Raw genomic sequence first — 14,136 nt, forward strand, 5'->3', positions numbered from 1 at the left:
CCAACCGCAGCTGGTTGCTTCAGCTCTCCCCCCGGGCTCTCATCCTCTCCTGGCAGCCTGCCACGGAGGTCTTTACCAGGAAAATGAGTTCCGGCCCCCGCAAACACCTGCGAGCCCTGCCCCAAGCCCAGTTTCCGTACTCCTCTTTCTATTGTTGAACTAAATTATAGCACGAGGATATTTATATCTTTCACTTACTAGATGATTGACAATCAATGGATGGCTTTCTTAGAACTAAAAGGCAGTTACCAGAATAGCTAAGGCCTCCTGTAATGCTTTAAGGTCAGGGTTAGTCTATATATCTTGCTGACTTGAATGTGAAATTGTATTTGTTTTTGTGTCCAACCCCTTGTGTAATATGGACAAGTATTTACATGTGTGTAGGTTGCTGTTAAAATATATATAAACGTGCCTAAAATGACAAATGACTATTGTCTCATCGCCAGCGAAACTATGTGTTGAACATGCATGTCTGGTGAATGTTATCTATTCTGTACACCTTGGGGTCATATCAGCCCCTATATGCCGGACAGACCATTTGGTTCCCGTTTAGATTATGGATGTTATTGCATCCCTCCGGCTGTCCTTCAAATTAAACCGGTTTGTCCTGGCATGATGGCTTACCGTGCCGGACGGACGTGGATCTGCTGAAAAGAGATCTTTGACCAACGTATCTGAAGAACCGCTCATTTTTTAACACACTCCAGGCTTTCTATTAAAAGCCTACATATTCCATAGATTACATCTTCTAAGGAATATACAAATGTTATGGAGGTAAGAGTTAAACTATGTAGTATGCCATTGAGAAATGTATTTCATATATTAATAATGAGGACTGAGAAGAACTATCATCACATTAAGGAATGTTAAAAACGTTGGAGGGGCACCACGAAAAGGACATAAGCATGGCCTGCTAGTAAGCTATCCTGCATTTCAGTGATAACTCTCCTGGGATTTGGAAAATGAAAAGTGCTCCTTTGTTAAGATTTAGAGAAAAGTTCAAGTCCCATGACTAGAACTCCACTTGACCTGAACTTTGATAAGTTAAACTTTTTTTATTTTTTGTGCCTCATGAACAACAAAATGTATAAATGGAGTAACAGAAAAAATGCATCTGTTTGCCAAACAACAGTAAGCACTACTTTAGATGTTTATCTGTGTCTTCACATGTTATTTATCTATCTCTTTAAGCTTGTACTTCATGGGTCATATAGTGAGTGTGTAGAACATTGCATCTCAGAGTATTAGGTCCATTTCCCTGCTTAAAAAATGTTTTGGCCTTCTTTAGCCAAACCGAGACTTCGTTCACTTCTTATGAGGTAACTTGAAGAACACCATGTTGTTTCAACATCTGAAGAATGTGCATGTGGTCCGTATCCCTCCAGCACAGTGTCAAAGTTAATCATTTTCTTCTTTAGCTCAGCAGAGTCATAACCATATTTCCAGAGTAGGAACCATATGTCGGGTGTTGTAAGGTTTTCAGATCATATCCATTTAGTGGTTGTGATAAATGCTCACTGACACAGACATAAATAAGCACACAGACACAAACACACAGACATTAACACATCTAGGGAATGCAGTGAGTGTGTCTTCTGTCTGTGAAGCATATGTAGCATTATTTTTGTGTGAACTCTCAAGGAAACAAAACAGACACAATAGAAAGACTGGGCATTGAAAGATGCATCCATATGAGTTTTTGGTGCTTTATTTGGAAATGCTGCAAAAAGTCAGTTATAGATGGATAGACTAATCACTTAACAACAATTATAATGGTCCCATTCATGCCGATAGGCATTTTACATCAGTTTAGCAATTATATATTTGTGTTAAGTTTAGATAAATATAACAAATAAAAGTTGATACAAATAATGCATATCTAGTATAAAATGGGGCTGCCTGTTTCCTGAAAAATTAGGGAAAGTTTAAAAGCTTTTTTGGAACAAGGTATTTGCTCTCATAACATTTGGACACAACGCTTAAATAATTCAAATATTTCTGGATGTTCTGTTGTTTTCCCTCTTATTTCTATCCAGTGATCTGTCCCTTTTGTGTTATTTGTGGTCTTACTGGTGCGCGTCAGCAGGGAGGTCAGGCTCTGTGGTAATGATGGTAGACAGGCCGGACCTGGGCTCCACCGCTCGGCTATGGTATTAGCCTTGGGATTACGAGTCAGGGGGGCGTGTATGTATGCCTTACAGGCTAATCCTACAGTGGTCCAGAATGATGAACACATTTTAGCCAGAGGCCTCCATCCAGGGTTGTTGCTCTGGAGAGGAGGGGTTGCCCGACACACATTATCCTTCAGGATTTTTGTGTGTGTGTGTGTGTGTGTGTGTGTGTGTGTGTGTGTGTGTGTGTGTGTGTGTGTGTGTGTGTGTGTGTGTGTGTGTGTGTGTGTGTGTGTGTGTGTGTGTGTGTGTGTATATGCTCTTGCCTGTTTATTTGTTGTTTATCGTCCATATGCGATACCTCAGATCTTACTCTACAAACTGCAATGCTTCTAAACATTGAGGAAATGTGTGGCCTTTGCAACATGCTACACATTTATGCTATGTGTTACCACACAGGGAAAACTAATCGGATCTCCTTTCTCTTCACCCTATTCTCCTACTCTGTCTTTCTCTACAGCAGCAGATGGTGAGGAACCAACTACACCAGGTGGGCAATGTTCATGCTCTGTGACGTGTGTGTGTGCGTGTCTTTGTGTGTGTGGGCACACGCAAGTGTGTGCACTCATGCATTTGAGTTGTGCGTGTGTGTGCAATCACATTTAGACATTTCATCCAAAGGGACTTCCATTGTCTCATTCTGGTGCACATTCACACATTATCAGCAATCTCTTGTTTTCTCAAGCGCTCTACCTATTCCATCTTTCCGATTGGCTTCACCATCTCGATTGTTGCACTCAACAGACCTGGGCAGCAGCGAATATACACCAATCTTTTATTCACTCTACCTGCCTGAGATTTTATTGTTTGGTAGTTTGGTGTCAAATGGTAGATCCCTCAATTGTACTACTTCTAAAGTGTTTTTTCAGTGGTGACACAATTTGTCACACATAAACACGAAACCATTTTTACCATATTTTTTGTATTTTTATTTCGTTTTTATGTTAATCCATCAAAATAACTGAACAGTTTTGTTTCAAAGGAAGGAAAAAGTGAACGTTGAATAATGCATCTGTGGCTCATAACGCGAGGGTGAATCTCATTTTAGGAAATCTTATTGACAATTTGTAGAAGAAAGCTAAACATTGCCTGGCAGATGGAATTCCCTGCCTTTTTTAATCCATGCTATGGTCAATTCCTTTATTTTGCTAGATTACACTTTATAATCCATAAAAATAAAAGTTGCAATTTAAATCTCACTTTAAACTTTTCCCTAAAAACCAACCTTGAACCACTTAATCCCTTTAGAGTTAACCATAGAACAGAGCAAACCACCATAGACACACATTTAACCTGTCCTAGTCCCGTTACTCAAGAGCTCCTTGTACTGTAATCATCACTAATATGATTGTTCCAGGGGCACGTGTATGCACCCAGACACACAGAAACACACAGACACACGCACACATCCAGTTATCAAGAGATCTGTATTAGGTGTGACTGTTGAGCGGTGACCTGAAACTGGACGTGGGGGGGGAAATAGGGCAGAGCAATGCAGGGGTTCAAATTACATGTGACAGGCATCAAAAAGGGGTGGTGCTTTGGATAGAAAAAACAACAACATGTCACATTACTGACAGGCTTCTCCTGTAAACAACCTCTTTGGCAACGGTTTCTAATGTTTATGTTTAATGTGGACAGGCATAGGCTAAAGCGATGTCACCCAACCGTGCGAGGGTGCGACTACCTTTTGCTTCGATGTAAAGGCCCTGACAAACCAAATCGACGTCAAAGAACTACGACTGCGGATGTATTCAAACCGGAAAGAAAGCAGCGTTTGCCTTCCATTTCACACCACTCTCGCTCAGAAGGGTTCGTTATATAGCCACTTCGAAGTAAAGAATATTTGAAAATTATGAATGATCAGATGAAATGAAGTGGAAAATGAGGCAATCTTTTAGTACGTTCCCTCTTGACAAAGCCGTTTGCTGGTTTGCTCACCTTCGTTTTCGCTTCTCGTGCAAGGATTTGCCTAGGCTGAACAGCCATTCAGAGCGACTTCTTTCACCGACGGCCTCTTCACCGATTCAACATACGGCTGAAAAAAAACATCTATGTAGGCCCATTTATCAAGAGACATATTAGTAACGATCATAACTATAACCCCCACGATCTAGGCTATTAGGCCTACCACGATAAGATAGGTATTAGGCCGCTGACAGAACATGTTTGAGGGGTGACAATAGGAAGTGCCTACATTGTTTAGGATTAATAACAATAGTGATAATGGCATCAACCTTTTATGTATTATATTATAGGACTGAACAAATAACGAATCAAGCCGCTGAGAGCTCTAACCAGACTGCGTGCACGGCCCAGGGTCTCAGAAAAAAACAACACACTTATTGTATTAAGGGTTAGGCATATTGTACAATTCGAGAGACATATTTGTTTGGGCGATATTGAATATATTTGGTTCTCCTGCTATACTGTACATAATATATGCAGACAGAACACGCAGTGATATTTCACATTGGTGCCATCATGACTGGTGCTTCTAGCTGGTGGAGCTGGGATTAGATGGCTGCTCTGCAGGCTTCGGAACTGCATGCCTCCCAGCGCCTTTGGAGGCATTTCGTCTTGCATCTTTTTATCTCTCATAGACGGGCACTGGCGTCTTTTGTCTTGCGAGTTGTTTTTACACGGTCGGGGTGGATCCAGGGTGAAGCAACACACATTTCTCATCCCGTAATAAAATCTGGATGTAACCAATATCCTGGACATTTCTGAAAATAAATTCGTTGTGTGTTTGATTCATCATACCTTCGAAAGAACACATTGCTTCTACTGTAGTAGGGTACTTGCTTTATCAAAAGCTAGTTACCTTTGAAATGCTGGGAGAAATGCTTAGAGAGTACGAGAGCAAGAGACAGAGGCATTGCTTTTATCTTTTTTTGCTTTTATCTGCAAATACTCTAGTATTTGCAAACTCTTTTTTGTTTAGCAGATACATAATTAAGTTGTATCATGTGCAGTATACTATTAAGTCCAAATTGTTGTCAAGCGCCAGTTAATTTTTTTCGTGCGTACAATGTAAGTCATTTCTACAGGTTACATCAAATGTTTTAATTGTACTACTAATATGGATAAGCAGATAATGGATTGAACGTCTGCAAGGTAAATACATTACAGTAGACGTGCAATAAAGTAAGGACTTGAAATGTTCGGAGCCAGACTCACTAACTGACTTAACCCATATTAGATTTGATTATAGTCCGTTTTTGCATATCAGGCTTTGCCTGCTGGACAACTTTGGAAAAAGTTGCTTCTTCCAATTAGAACTTTTTATGACATGGTTCCTCTGACATTTCCATGGCATTTAGTATCTGACATGCCTCCATCTTCTCCTGCAATGACGGCTCAGAGTCACAGAATGTACCTATTTTTGCAGGATTTTAAATTGAGTTGATAAATAACAAATGCACTTTTGAGTGTGTAATCATCTAAAATAACTAAGAGGAGGCCCCTTTTTAACCATGACACAATGGCAAAGGTTATGGTCGGGACATCAAATAAAGCAGGCATGGGATCACCCAGGGCATCCATTTGCATTTGAACCGTGCTGTGGGCATCAATTGATATTAAGTGATTCAACCTCTTTAAAAATATTGTTGCAGGATGTGCAGACGCCGAAAACATGCAAAGTGGAATCAACCATCCATTTATGAATAATATATAAATACATATATTAAATCAGAGACGTCCGTACGAGTCGCATTGTGACGAATTAACAGAAGAGGGGACTATTCCTCGTCTAAGTTAACAGCGTCTAAGATCGTAATTGCCATTTAGCGTTACAAGACACATTACACTATAGGGTAGTGTACGAAGTCAGTAGTCTTACACCTCTTTTTGATACTGTATTGCAGTGGTTGCAATTACATGGCTGAGGTAGCTACAAAAATGCATGCCCAAGTCGATGAATTGCTCAGGGAGATGGTTTCTGGATTTAGCCCAGGGAAAGATTAAGGGATTGCTGGCGCTTTCTTGCCAAATATGCAAGAGGGCACGGTCTCAGCCACTACAGTAAATGGTCACCCCTTGTCTTGACCTACTTGACTGGGATGAGTTAGACCGTAATCAATGCACAGCCAGCCGGGGATTCAAAGGAGATGAAATGGAAAAGGCACTGACTTTGCAGTGACCCCGTCCAACATCCTGAACTTTACTGATCACAGGGTTGGTTCAGAGAATCAGCGTTTAATTGTTCTGCTTCTTTACCATGAACAATATGCAACTGGCTTTGCATAGAAAATACTTCAATGCATATCTATACTTAAAACAGAATAATCCATCCCTTTAGATCCCTGCAGTGCAGTTCGTTTTCATCCTGTTTTGCCAATTAACACTGACTTCGAGAATATGATTGTTGGTACGATGTGCATGATAGTTACCATCCCGAAAGAGAGAAGAATCACAGTCATATGTACCAGGAACTTGCCAAACTGCCGGCCTTGTGAATGATCTGAAAATAAACAGGGGCTGCTTTTCTGTGTTAAGCATTGTTCTGGTTTTCACCACTGATTGATTGGTCTCTTTGCAGCCTTGTAAAGAAATCACCTAGCTCCTGCCGGACAAACCGTAGGCTCCCATCAATCACAGCCCGAGGGCTAGCTTGTACAACAGAACAGGGGCTGACATGCACATAGAAATGCCCCTCCTCACCTTCTCCTTTAGACATACATCATCTACACACCGAAACACATGCACCCACACATGCACCCGCACACACACACACAACCACAAACACAAAAATGCACACACACCCACACGCACCCCCCCCACACACACACACACAACTTAAACCAAAGGAAAAGCATCAAGATCTATCAAGATCCATGGAAATGTTTATGTGTGCATGCTTCGGCTTGCCGCGCGGCTCACAGATGGCATTAGCGGTATTCTAGCGCATGTGTGTTTACATTGGCATGTGTAGATGTATGTTTGTACACAGTGCCGCTGCTATTCTCTAATCGTCAAAATTATGATTACGGGAATTTTTTATCCAAATACACGCTGATGCAAATCCCTCAAATGTATACATACATACAATTAATGTTTACGTATCAGTACAATTCATGATTAATTGTGGGTTCTTTTAAGAGCGCAGAACAACACATTCTCACTATAACACACCCACTCCACTGCCCTTCCTTGCCAACACACCTTCCACCATCTTCCCTGCATGCCTTTTTCTGATTAATGCACTCCCCATTAGGGAGGCTGTCGGGCTGCATTGGCAGGACCATAGAGTGCCTAACCAAAATGAATGTGAACCCTGTCACCGTCTCTCTTGCTGAGCCAGGCCTTTGAGGGAGGAAAATAAAAAAAACAGCCTTTCCCTGGTTCAACTGATTAGCCCCTCATCTTATTATTGCTGAATCAAGATTAGCCTCCAACATGGAGAGGACTGGATGGAGGATTACTGAAATGCATTCTGCACAATCTTAATTCTACACTACATGGAACAATGCAAGCTTTCCTGTAGTGTTTTATTATCGTTATTATTTTAATAGTATGTTGTCATCTTGGAATGTACATTAATTGGGTATGGCTGGTGGAGATAATGCATTAACCATCAGGGTATCCATTGCTATTGGCTTTTCATATGTCAAAATTAATTTAAGTACACGACTGTCTTCAACTTTACCATTTTTTTTGTTGTTAAACCTTATTATTTCTCTAAAAGGAGATAGCAGCAAAAATACATTAGAGGCAAGTGTAAAGGCAAGTTTAAATCATTTAAAAATAACATTCCAAAATAAATGCATTTAATCCAGTCTATTGATCACCATCTTTTGATTTAACGCAATGGTTTTCCATGTCATCGTAATTGACATTTCTCACTGAATGCTCTACTGTACTTCATAGTATTGTCCTCACCTCAGCCATGTTTGCATTAATGCATCTCCCGGGAGAGATCTCACAAGTTTCTCCAAGCCTCCACCTCTTCAAAGTTTGACTGTCCACATGCAGTAATGCTGCTCCAATGCATAAAAGATGAGGCAGCCCCCAGCAGGCCTTAAGTTATGAATCCAATAATCATGTATCAAGGCCCTGTCTTTTACATTTGGGACCACACCGCAGGTTAGATAGGTAGAGGTTTTAGAAGTCAGAGTTATGGTCGCCTGATGCGGACACAGCAGCTAAAGGAGTATATTGCTGAATAATCAACAGCCCTTGACAGTGCACCCTTTTAATTGATTTCTTTCTTGTGAACTTTTCCTTTCTATAAAAGAGTGATTTGGACTTGAATTACATTCTTCTTTCTTCTTCAAACAATGGTATAAACTGTGATACCATTACATAAATCATTTATTCTCCACACACCAGAACAAAACAACCACAAACACCATTTTCAAGTCAACCATTCTGCTGAAGTGTCTCCTTGCATTTAGGATTTTAATTAATTTGTTTTCATTTAGAATAATTGCACTTCACTTGTTTATATCGAACAGTTGGCCAGGGAATGATTTAAACAAGTTAAGTAATTGTATTCACAGCAAAAAATGCAAACAATTATTCAATAACCCCAGCGCATAAATCTAGAAAATACCACCATTCTTACATAGTTTACCTCCATGAATGAAACATGTTATTGTGTTACACCCTACAACTGCTATTAAAATAAATAGCACACCCAAAGTTCAGTTCAGCAGTAAAGCATGTACCCCTAACTCTTTTAGTGTGAGGTTCGCGCTGTAGATTATATAGGCTGCTAGCGCATATATTGGATTAAATGTTCTTCATTTTTATGGTGTGCCATACAGCCATTCCTTGCAGTCCTCTGAGAACCAGGAGGATTGTGATGAGGGTTTCTGTCCCTAGAGGGGATCTATGTAATCACTGACATCCAGCTACCTATTGATTTGATTTCAAGTCATCTCCAGCCCTGTCTGCCGCGTCATGTCTTTCTTGTTCATGTCAAATAGTTGTACTCCTACACTGTGTGTGTGTGTGTGTATGTGCATGCATCTGTTTCAGTGTGGGCGCGCACGGGTGTGTTTGTGCGCCTTGCTAATCTTTTTAGCTCAAATCTGGTGCTAATATCGTTGCTTTTATGAATAACCAGAGAATATATATTTCCCTATATGCATTTGGTTTCATAGAGATATACTTTGTATTGTAGGGATATTCTACATGATCATTATAATGATTCTCATTATTGGTAACCATTGAAATGGACTGGCTTATCCCCAGTACTTATCACATTTGATTATCTTACCTGGAAGTGTTCAGTATTCCATAAGCGAGATGTTTCTAACATGCAAGTGTGTTCTTGTCCAGGTCCCTGCCATCCAAACCCTTGCCACAACAGAGGAATATGTGAGATCAGTGAGAGCTTCAGGGGCGATACCTTTATTGGCTACGTCTGCAAGTGTCCACCCGGATTTAGTGGAATTCACTGCCAACACAGTAAGTCAGGCAATTAGCCATTGATTCTTTATTTTTCTGCTCCCACTTATCCATCTTTTATAAGTTCATTACTGCGTCTTAGCCCAGTTATACGCTGGTTGTTTGAATATTTCACATCCCAGAGTAATGACCTTGGTTAGTGATTCACTGGCGTGTAGCTGACATGAAGGGAGCTTTTGTTTAAATAATAGGTTCAGCAAAATGATCGGGATTGTGCTGGGGAAAGGAAAGTGCTGAAGAGGCTTTCTTTCATGCTATTTTAAAAGGCGTTTTCATGGGGGGTGACAAGCTTTGCGGTAACATCCTGTGTAGGTTCCGGACCATTGTTCTCGATAATTTTTCTGCTTTATTCCCAACAACCATCAACAATTAATTCATTGTATTTTGAATGGAAAAGTCTAACAAAGGTTGTCTGCGTTCGTCTACCAATGTCATTATTTTCTCAAGAATATCACTCCCAACAAGTCAAAACCTTCTAGTTTGTGCTATTTTCACATTTCAATGGCAAAGTTACTTTTATTAAAATGTGTCATTGCAATACATTCCAGCAGGTATAGCAGTTAATTGTTGCTTTTTTTTATTTGGAAGTCAAATTCCATTATTTAATAGGGGGCATGTTGTAGACTCAATACAACTCAAGCTTATAAACATTAAGTACTTAAACATAGCTATACATAGCAGAACAGCAAAGAACCTGGGCCGGAACCAGAAACTGAAAGGGTGGGGTTGCACCTTGTTTCCTGTTTCGTTGCTGAGATTTGTACTGAAGAGATTCACACTCATTTGCACGAGTGCAAGCTTTCAGAATGGGATTTAAGAAAGTATTACTACAGTTGCCATGGTGTTGGTTTTAAACCTTTACAGACCCTTTTACCTTGTATTTTTACCCTTTTATTACTACTGCTGTTTGAGTTCTTGCCAATTATTTGCTTAGATGAATAGATTATTAATCTGAAGTCTGGGTTTTGAGGCTAGATTGTCTTTAAGGAGTGGAACAGAAAGAGTGAGCAAAGACAATCTACCATGCATTATAATGTCAGACTACCTACGTTAACATTATGCAGAGAACTTTGGTTGCCCAAACTGCATATTCATGTTTGTTCTAATTTAAGTGGATGCATATGCATATAGCCATGCCACTTTCTGTGCTTGTTGGGTGAAAGTAAAGCTCCTCATTTTGACATTTAGTTTATTTGTCCTTTCAGAACAAGTTAGACAAGATAAAGCAATTCCTGCTTCCAGTTTTATGTTCACTAATGGAGAAAAGTGGTAGCATTCTTGCTGCTAAAAATGAGAAGAGGCAAACCATTAGCCAAGCGTACATTTAATAATCAGACAGTGTCTTATGTTTTCTCAGTCTTACAGGAGGCTATTACAATGTAACAACATAGTTGCAACGTCCAGATGTTCCTTTTCGGAATGGATTCACTGACACGGACCAGTGGCCTATCAGCCAGCCACTGTGGGTGTGATATATAAGCACATCATGAATCGATGTCGCCCACAAGGTCAACCTCCCTCCTCTATGTCTTGGAGTTGTCTCAGTTCCTTACCAAGTGGGGTTCCTAGCAGCTTTGTCAATATGTTTAAAGTAGGGCTATTTATCTAGTCGACTATTCTAAAAAACTAACAGCCTATAAATCTGCAGGGGCCATCTGAAATGGTTAATTATAATTTTATTCCTTTTTATAAAATGGGGCTGAAAAGTGTGACATGCATCACTGCAGTCAGCGCTCATGCACTGAATGTGGGACAGTTAGGAGTGGTCCAGCTTTGGAAGTTTAAATAATCGTCAAAAAATGAATTTTCGTCTGTCAAGGCGGGATAAAAATGTCCCTGAGATTTATTTTATCGATCCGCTTTCTGATTACTGTGGGCAAGTGGGCCGCCATCTGCCTTAAACTCTGTAAATGAAGTACAGACATAGGCTAGGTCAACATAATCAGGCACATCATGGTTTCACTACTGTGAGACGGAATGACGGGACGGACATTTCAGCGACAAGGTTAAACAGGGCGGGCTCAGTGCTGCAGAGCCAATAGGAGACAGCTTCAGAGTTCTATCCTTCAGCGGAAGTGCGAGGTTGTTCAAACATTTATGGTCCTTATTATATATATATATGTTTATATAATTTAAATAATGTATTGGGAGACCAACAGATTGTGAAGGGAGTGCACCTGACCGCAGTACCCGATTGGGATAAAAAGTGCTGCCGATAATTGTGAACCAGATTTAATTAAATAAGCCTCATGCTGTTTAATGTTAGTTAATTCTAGAATTGAAAACAAAGTCAAATTATGATATGCTTATTTAAATTGCTCACTACTTTCAATAGTGCTTTCTCGATTCATATCTCGGCGGACAAGTTTGACATGCAGACACCAAGTGGTACTTCTGTCAAAACTAGTCGACTTATCGTCCCGAGTTAAAGATTGTTAGCTTCAGAGAGGAATTTTGTGACTATTACTAGTATTCAGATATGTCCAGCTAGGCTGGAGCCATATCTGCCATCAACACGATATCTGAACAGGACTATCCGTCTGCACCATGTGATCGGATTTTGCTTCCCCATTCCATATGCAAATAACAATATATGTATCATCGCCACACTACTCCAAATCAAAACACCAGGTCAGAATCCATTTCATGCGAAGAATGACGATCGATGAAGATCTCCATCTCTATCTCGTTTTTCCTCTTCTTTAAAAATGTAGGGAAATGAATATATACTTCTGTCTACACAGTGAGTTAAGATCAAATACTGTTCCCTTCAGAATGTCCTTCAGGGATGAGGTACCTGGGCCGATTTATATCTGTTTTTATATTCAGTATTTCCCTTTTGGTTTTTTCATAGCATTTTCTTTAGCGTATACACTGTCATCGGATATTGTCGCCTTCAGCATGTGTTTTGGTTCCTCTGGCTATACTGCACTTGCATCTTGTTGCTTAAGAAACCATGAAGCACTTAAAACTGCCTCACTTGTAAGTCACTTTGGATAAAATGTGTCACCTAAATAAATAAATGGAATGCAAGTGTGATCTTACAGTGAGACTTAGATCATGTCAGCCTGCATGCTAGCGTTCTGCACACATTATGCTGATACTTTCATACGATACATGTGCCAGCCAAATTTAAATCTTTACTGTTGCTACTGGCTTTAGTCTGGGAGGGCCGAATCCAATTTCACACCTTTTTGAGCATTACCCTAAATACTAAATGTTACAGCACCCTGCATTTTGCAGTGAGTGATATAACACAAACATAAATGGTGAACCATGAACAACTCTGGGAGGTACACGCTTAAACAAGTCTTATTTTTATGTAACTATGTGCATGAGTTGACATTTTCTTTACTGAGCTGATAGAAAATCCAGCTTTCAACCAGCAAGCCAGGATGCCAGTCCAGTTAGGCGTTAGTCACTTGTAGTGGTCGGTGAACTGTGTTATGTTTTGTTATTGCACCTCCACTGCAAAAGAAAAGACATAGAAGATGCATTTTTTCATTTTTAGCTTAAGATCAGTGTTACAGCCTTAAATCGTTTCTTCTCAATAACCCCATCCTCCAGGGCTTGTCTTATGGAACAAACCCTTCCTCTTTTATTGATCTTTAATCAGTCTCTGCCCTTTCTTCGAAATACTCTGACAGGATTGGATTGATTTGAGGCTCAAAATGGAATGTATGTTGTTTCTTTTGTTTTTTTGGTTAGGACAGGGCTTCATATTAAATCATGTATTGACAGTTGGCTATCATGGTGAGTTAACCCTGGCAGCTTCACTGCCACAGGGACCGGAGCGGCCGGGCCAATGTTTACCATTGCGGCCTGATACGAAGCTGCAAGGGGCCGTTACTGTCAGTCAATTAATCTTGGGAAGATTATGGGCAGCCTTCGATCCACACATCAAGACAAGGATATCACATATTCCTTTCCCAGAGCCTCTTCGCCTTTGGCTCGTTCACCCAGCTGTAACTTTTCATTCCTAGGTACTAATTCCCCCTTCTCCTCCCTTTACCTTAGTAGCACACATCCTTTGGTTTAGGCTGTAATGGGTTAGTTGCTGCTCTGATGGTAGCGGGATCTCCTGATACTTTGGCTTTGGTATTGTGTGAATCCACTAAGAAAGGCCAGGGAAGAAAGATATTTATATATATATATTTCTTTTTAAATCATTCAGCAACAAAGCTCAATTTCAGTGGAGCTTTAACGTTTCTAAGCACCTATGGTGAAACTGTTCAAAGAGGGGAACTAACTTAATTTTACAGATAAAAGCACACATTTAAATTTAGTTGTTGGCTGTATTTAAAAAAAAGAATGTCTAGCAGCTTAGTAAATTGGATTTAGATCGAGTTATAGTGTGACTAAAAGCAACTGAAAAAAGTAGCCATTATTCCATATATGGAAGAAGAAGTACGTAGACTAGAGAATAGCAACTTATTTTGAAAATAAATAAATAAACTGAAATTTATCTTTAGTCATAGTGCCTACGGTCTGTTTCTGTTGGGTTAAACTATTTTTTCTGCTGCTAAGCCTTTAAGTTGCATAGGGAAAT

General features: G+C 40.0%; 1 protein-coding gene across 2 annotated transcripts in view; it reads left to right on the plus strand.

Annotated features, from left to right (window-relative positions):
* Window positions 1-14,136, plus strand: part of LOC307084694 (EGF-like repeat and discoidin I-like domain-containing protein 3) — a 75,448-nt gene that overhangs the window by 15,030 nt on the left and 46,282 nt on the right. Inside the window, exons 2-3 of one of the 2 annotated variants that reach the window (XM_079749166.1) lie at window positions 2,632-2,661; window positions 9,459-9,587. In XM_079749166.1, the coding sequence (XP_079605292.1) occupies window positions 2,632-2,661; window positions 9,459-9,587 (159 nt within the window). The remainder of the gene's footprint in view (window positions 1-2,631; window positions 2,662-9,458; window positions 9,588-14,136) is intronic. The other variant, XM_079749167.1, reaches the window with a different exon arrangement.

Source organism: Pollachius pollachius (genome assembly GCF_949987615.1).
Source record: "Pollachius pollachius genome assembly, chromosome: 1".
In the NCBI taxonomy this organism is placed as follows: domain Eukaryota; kingdom Metazoa; phylum Chordata; class Actinopteri; order Gadiformes; family Gadidae; genus Pollachius; species Pollachius pollachius.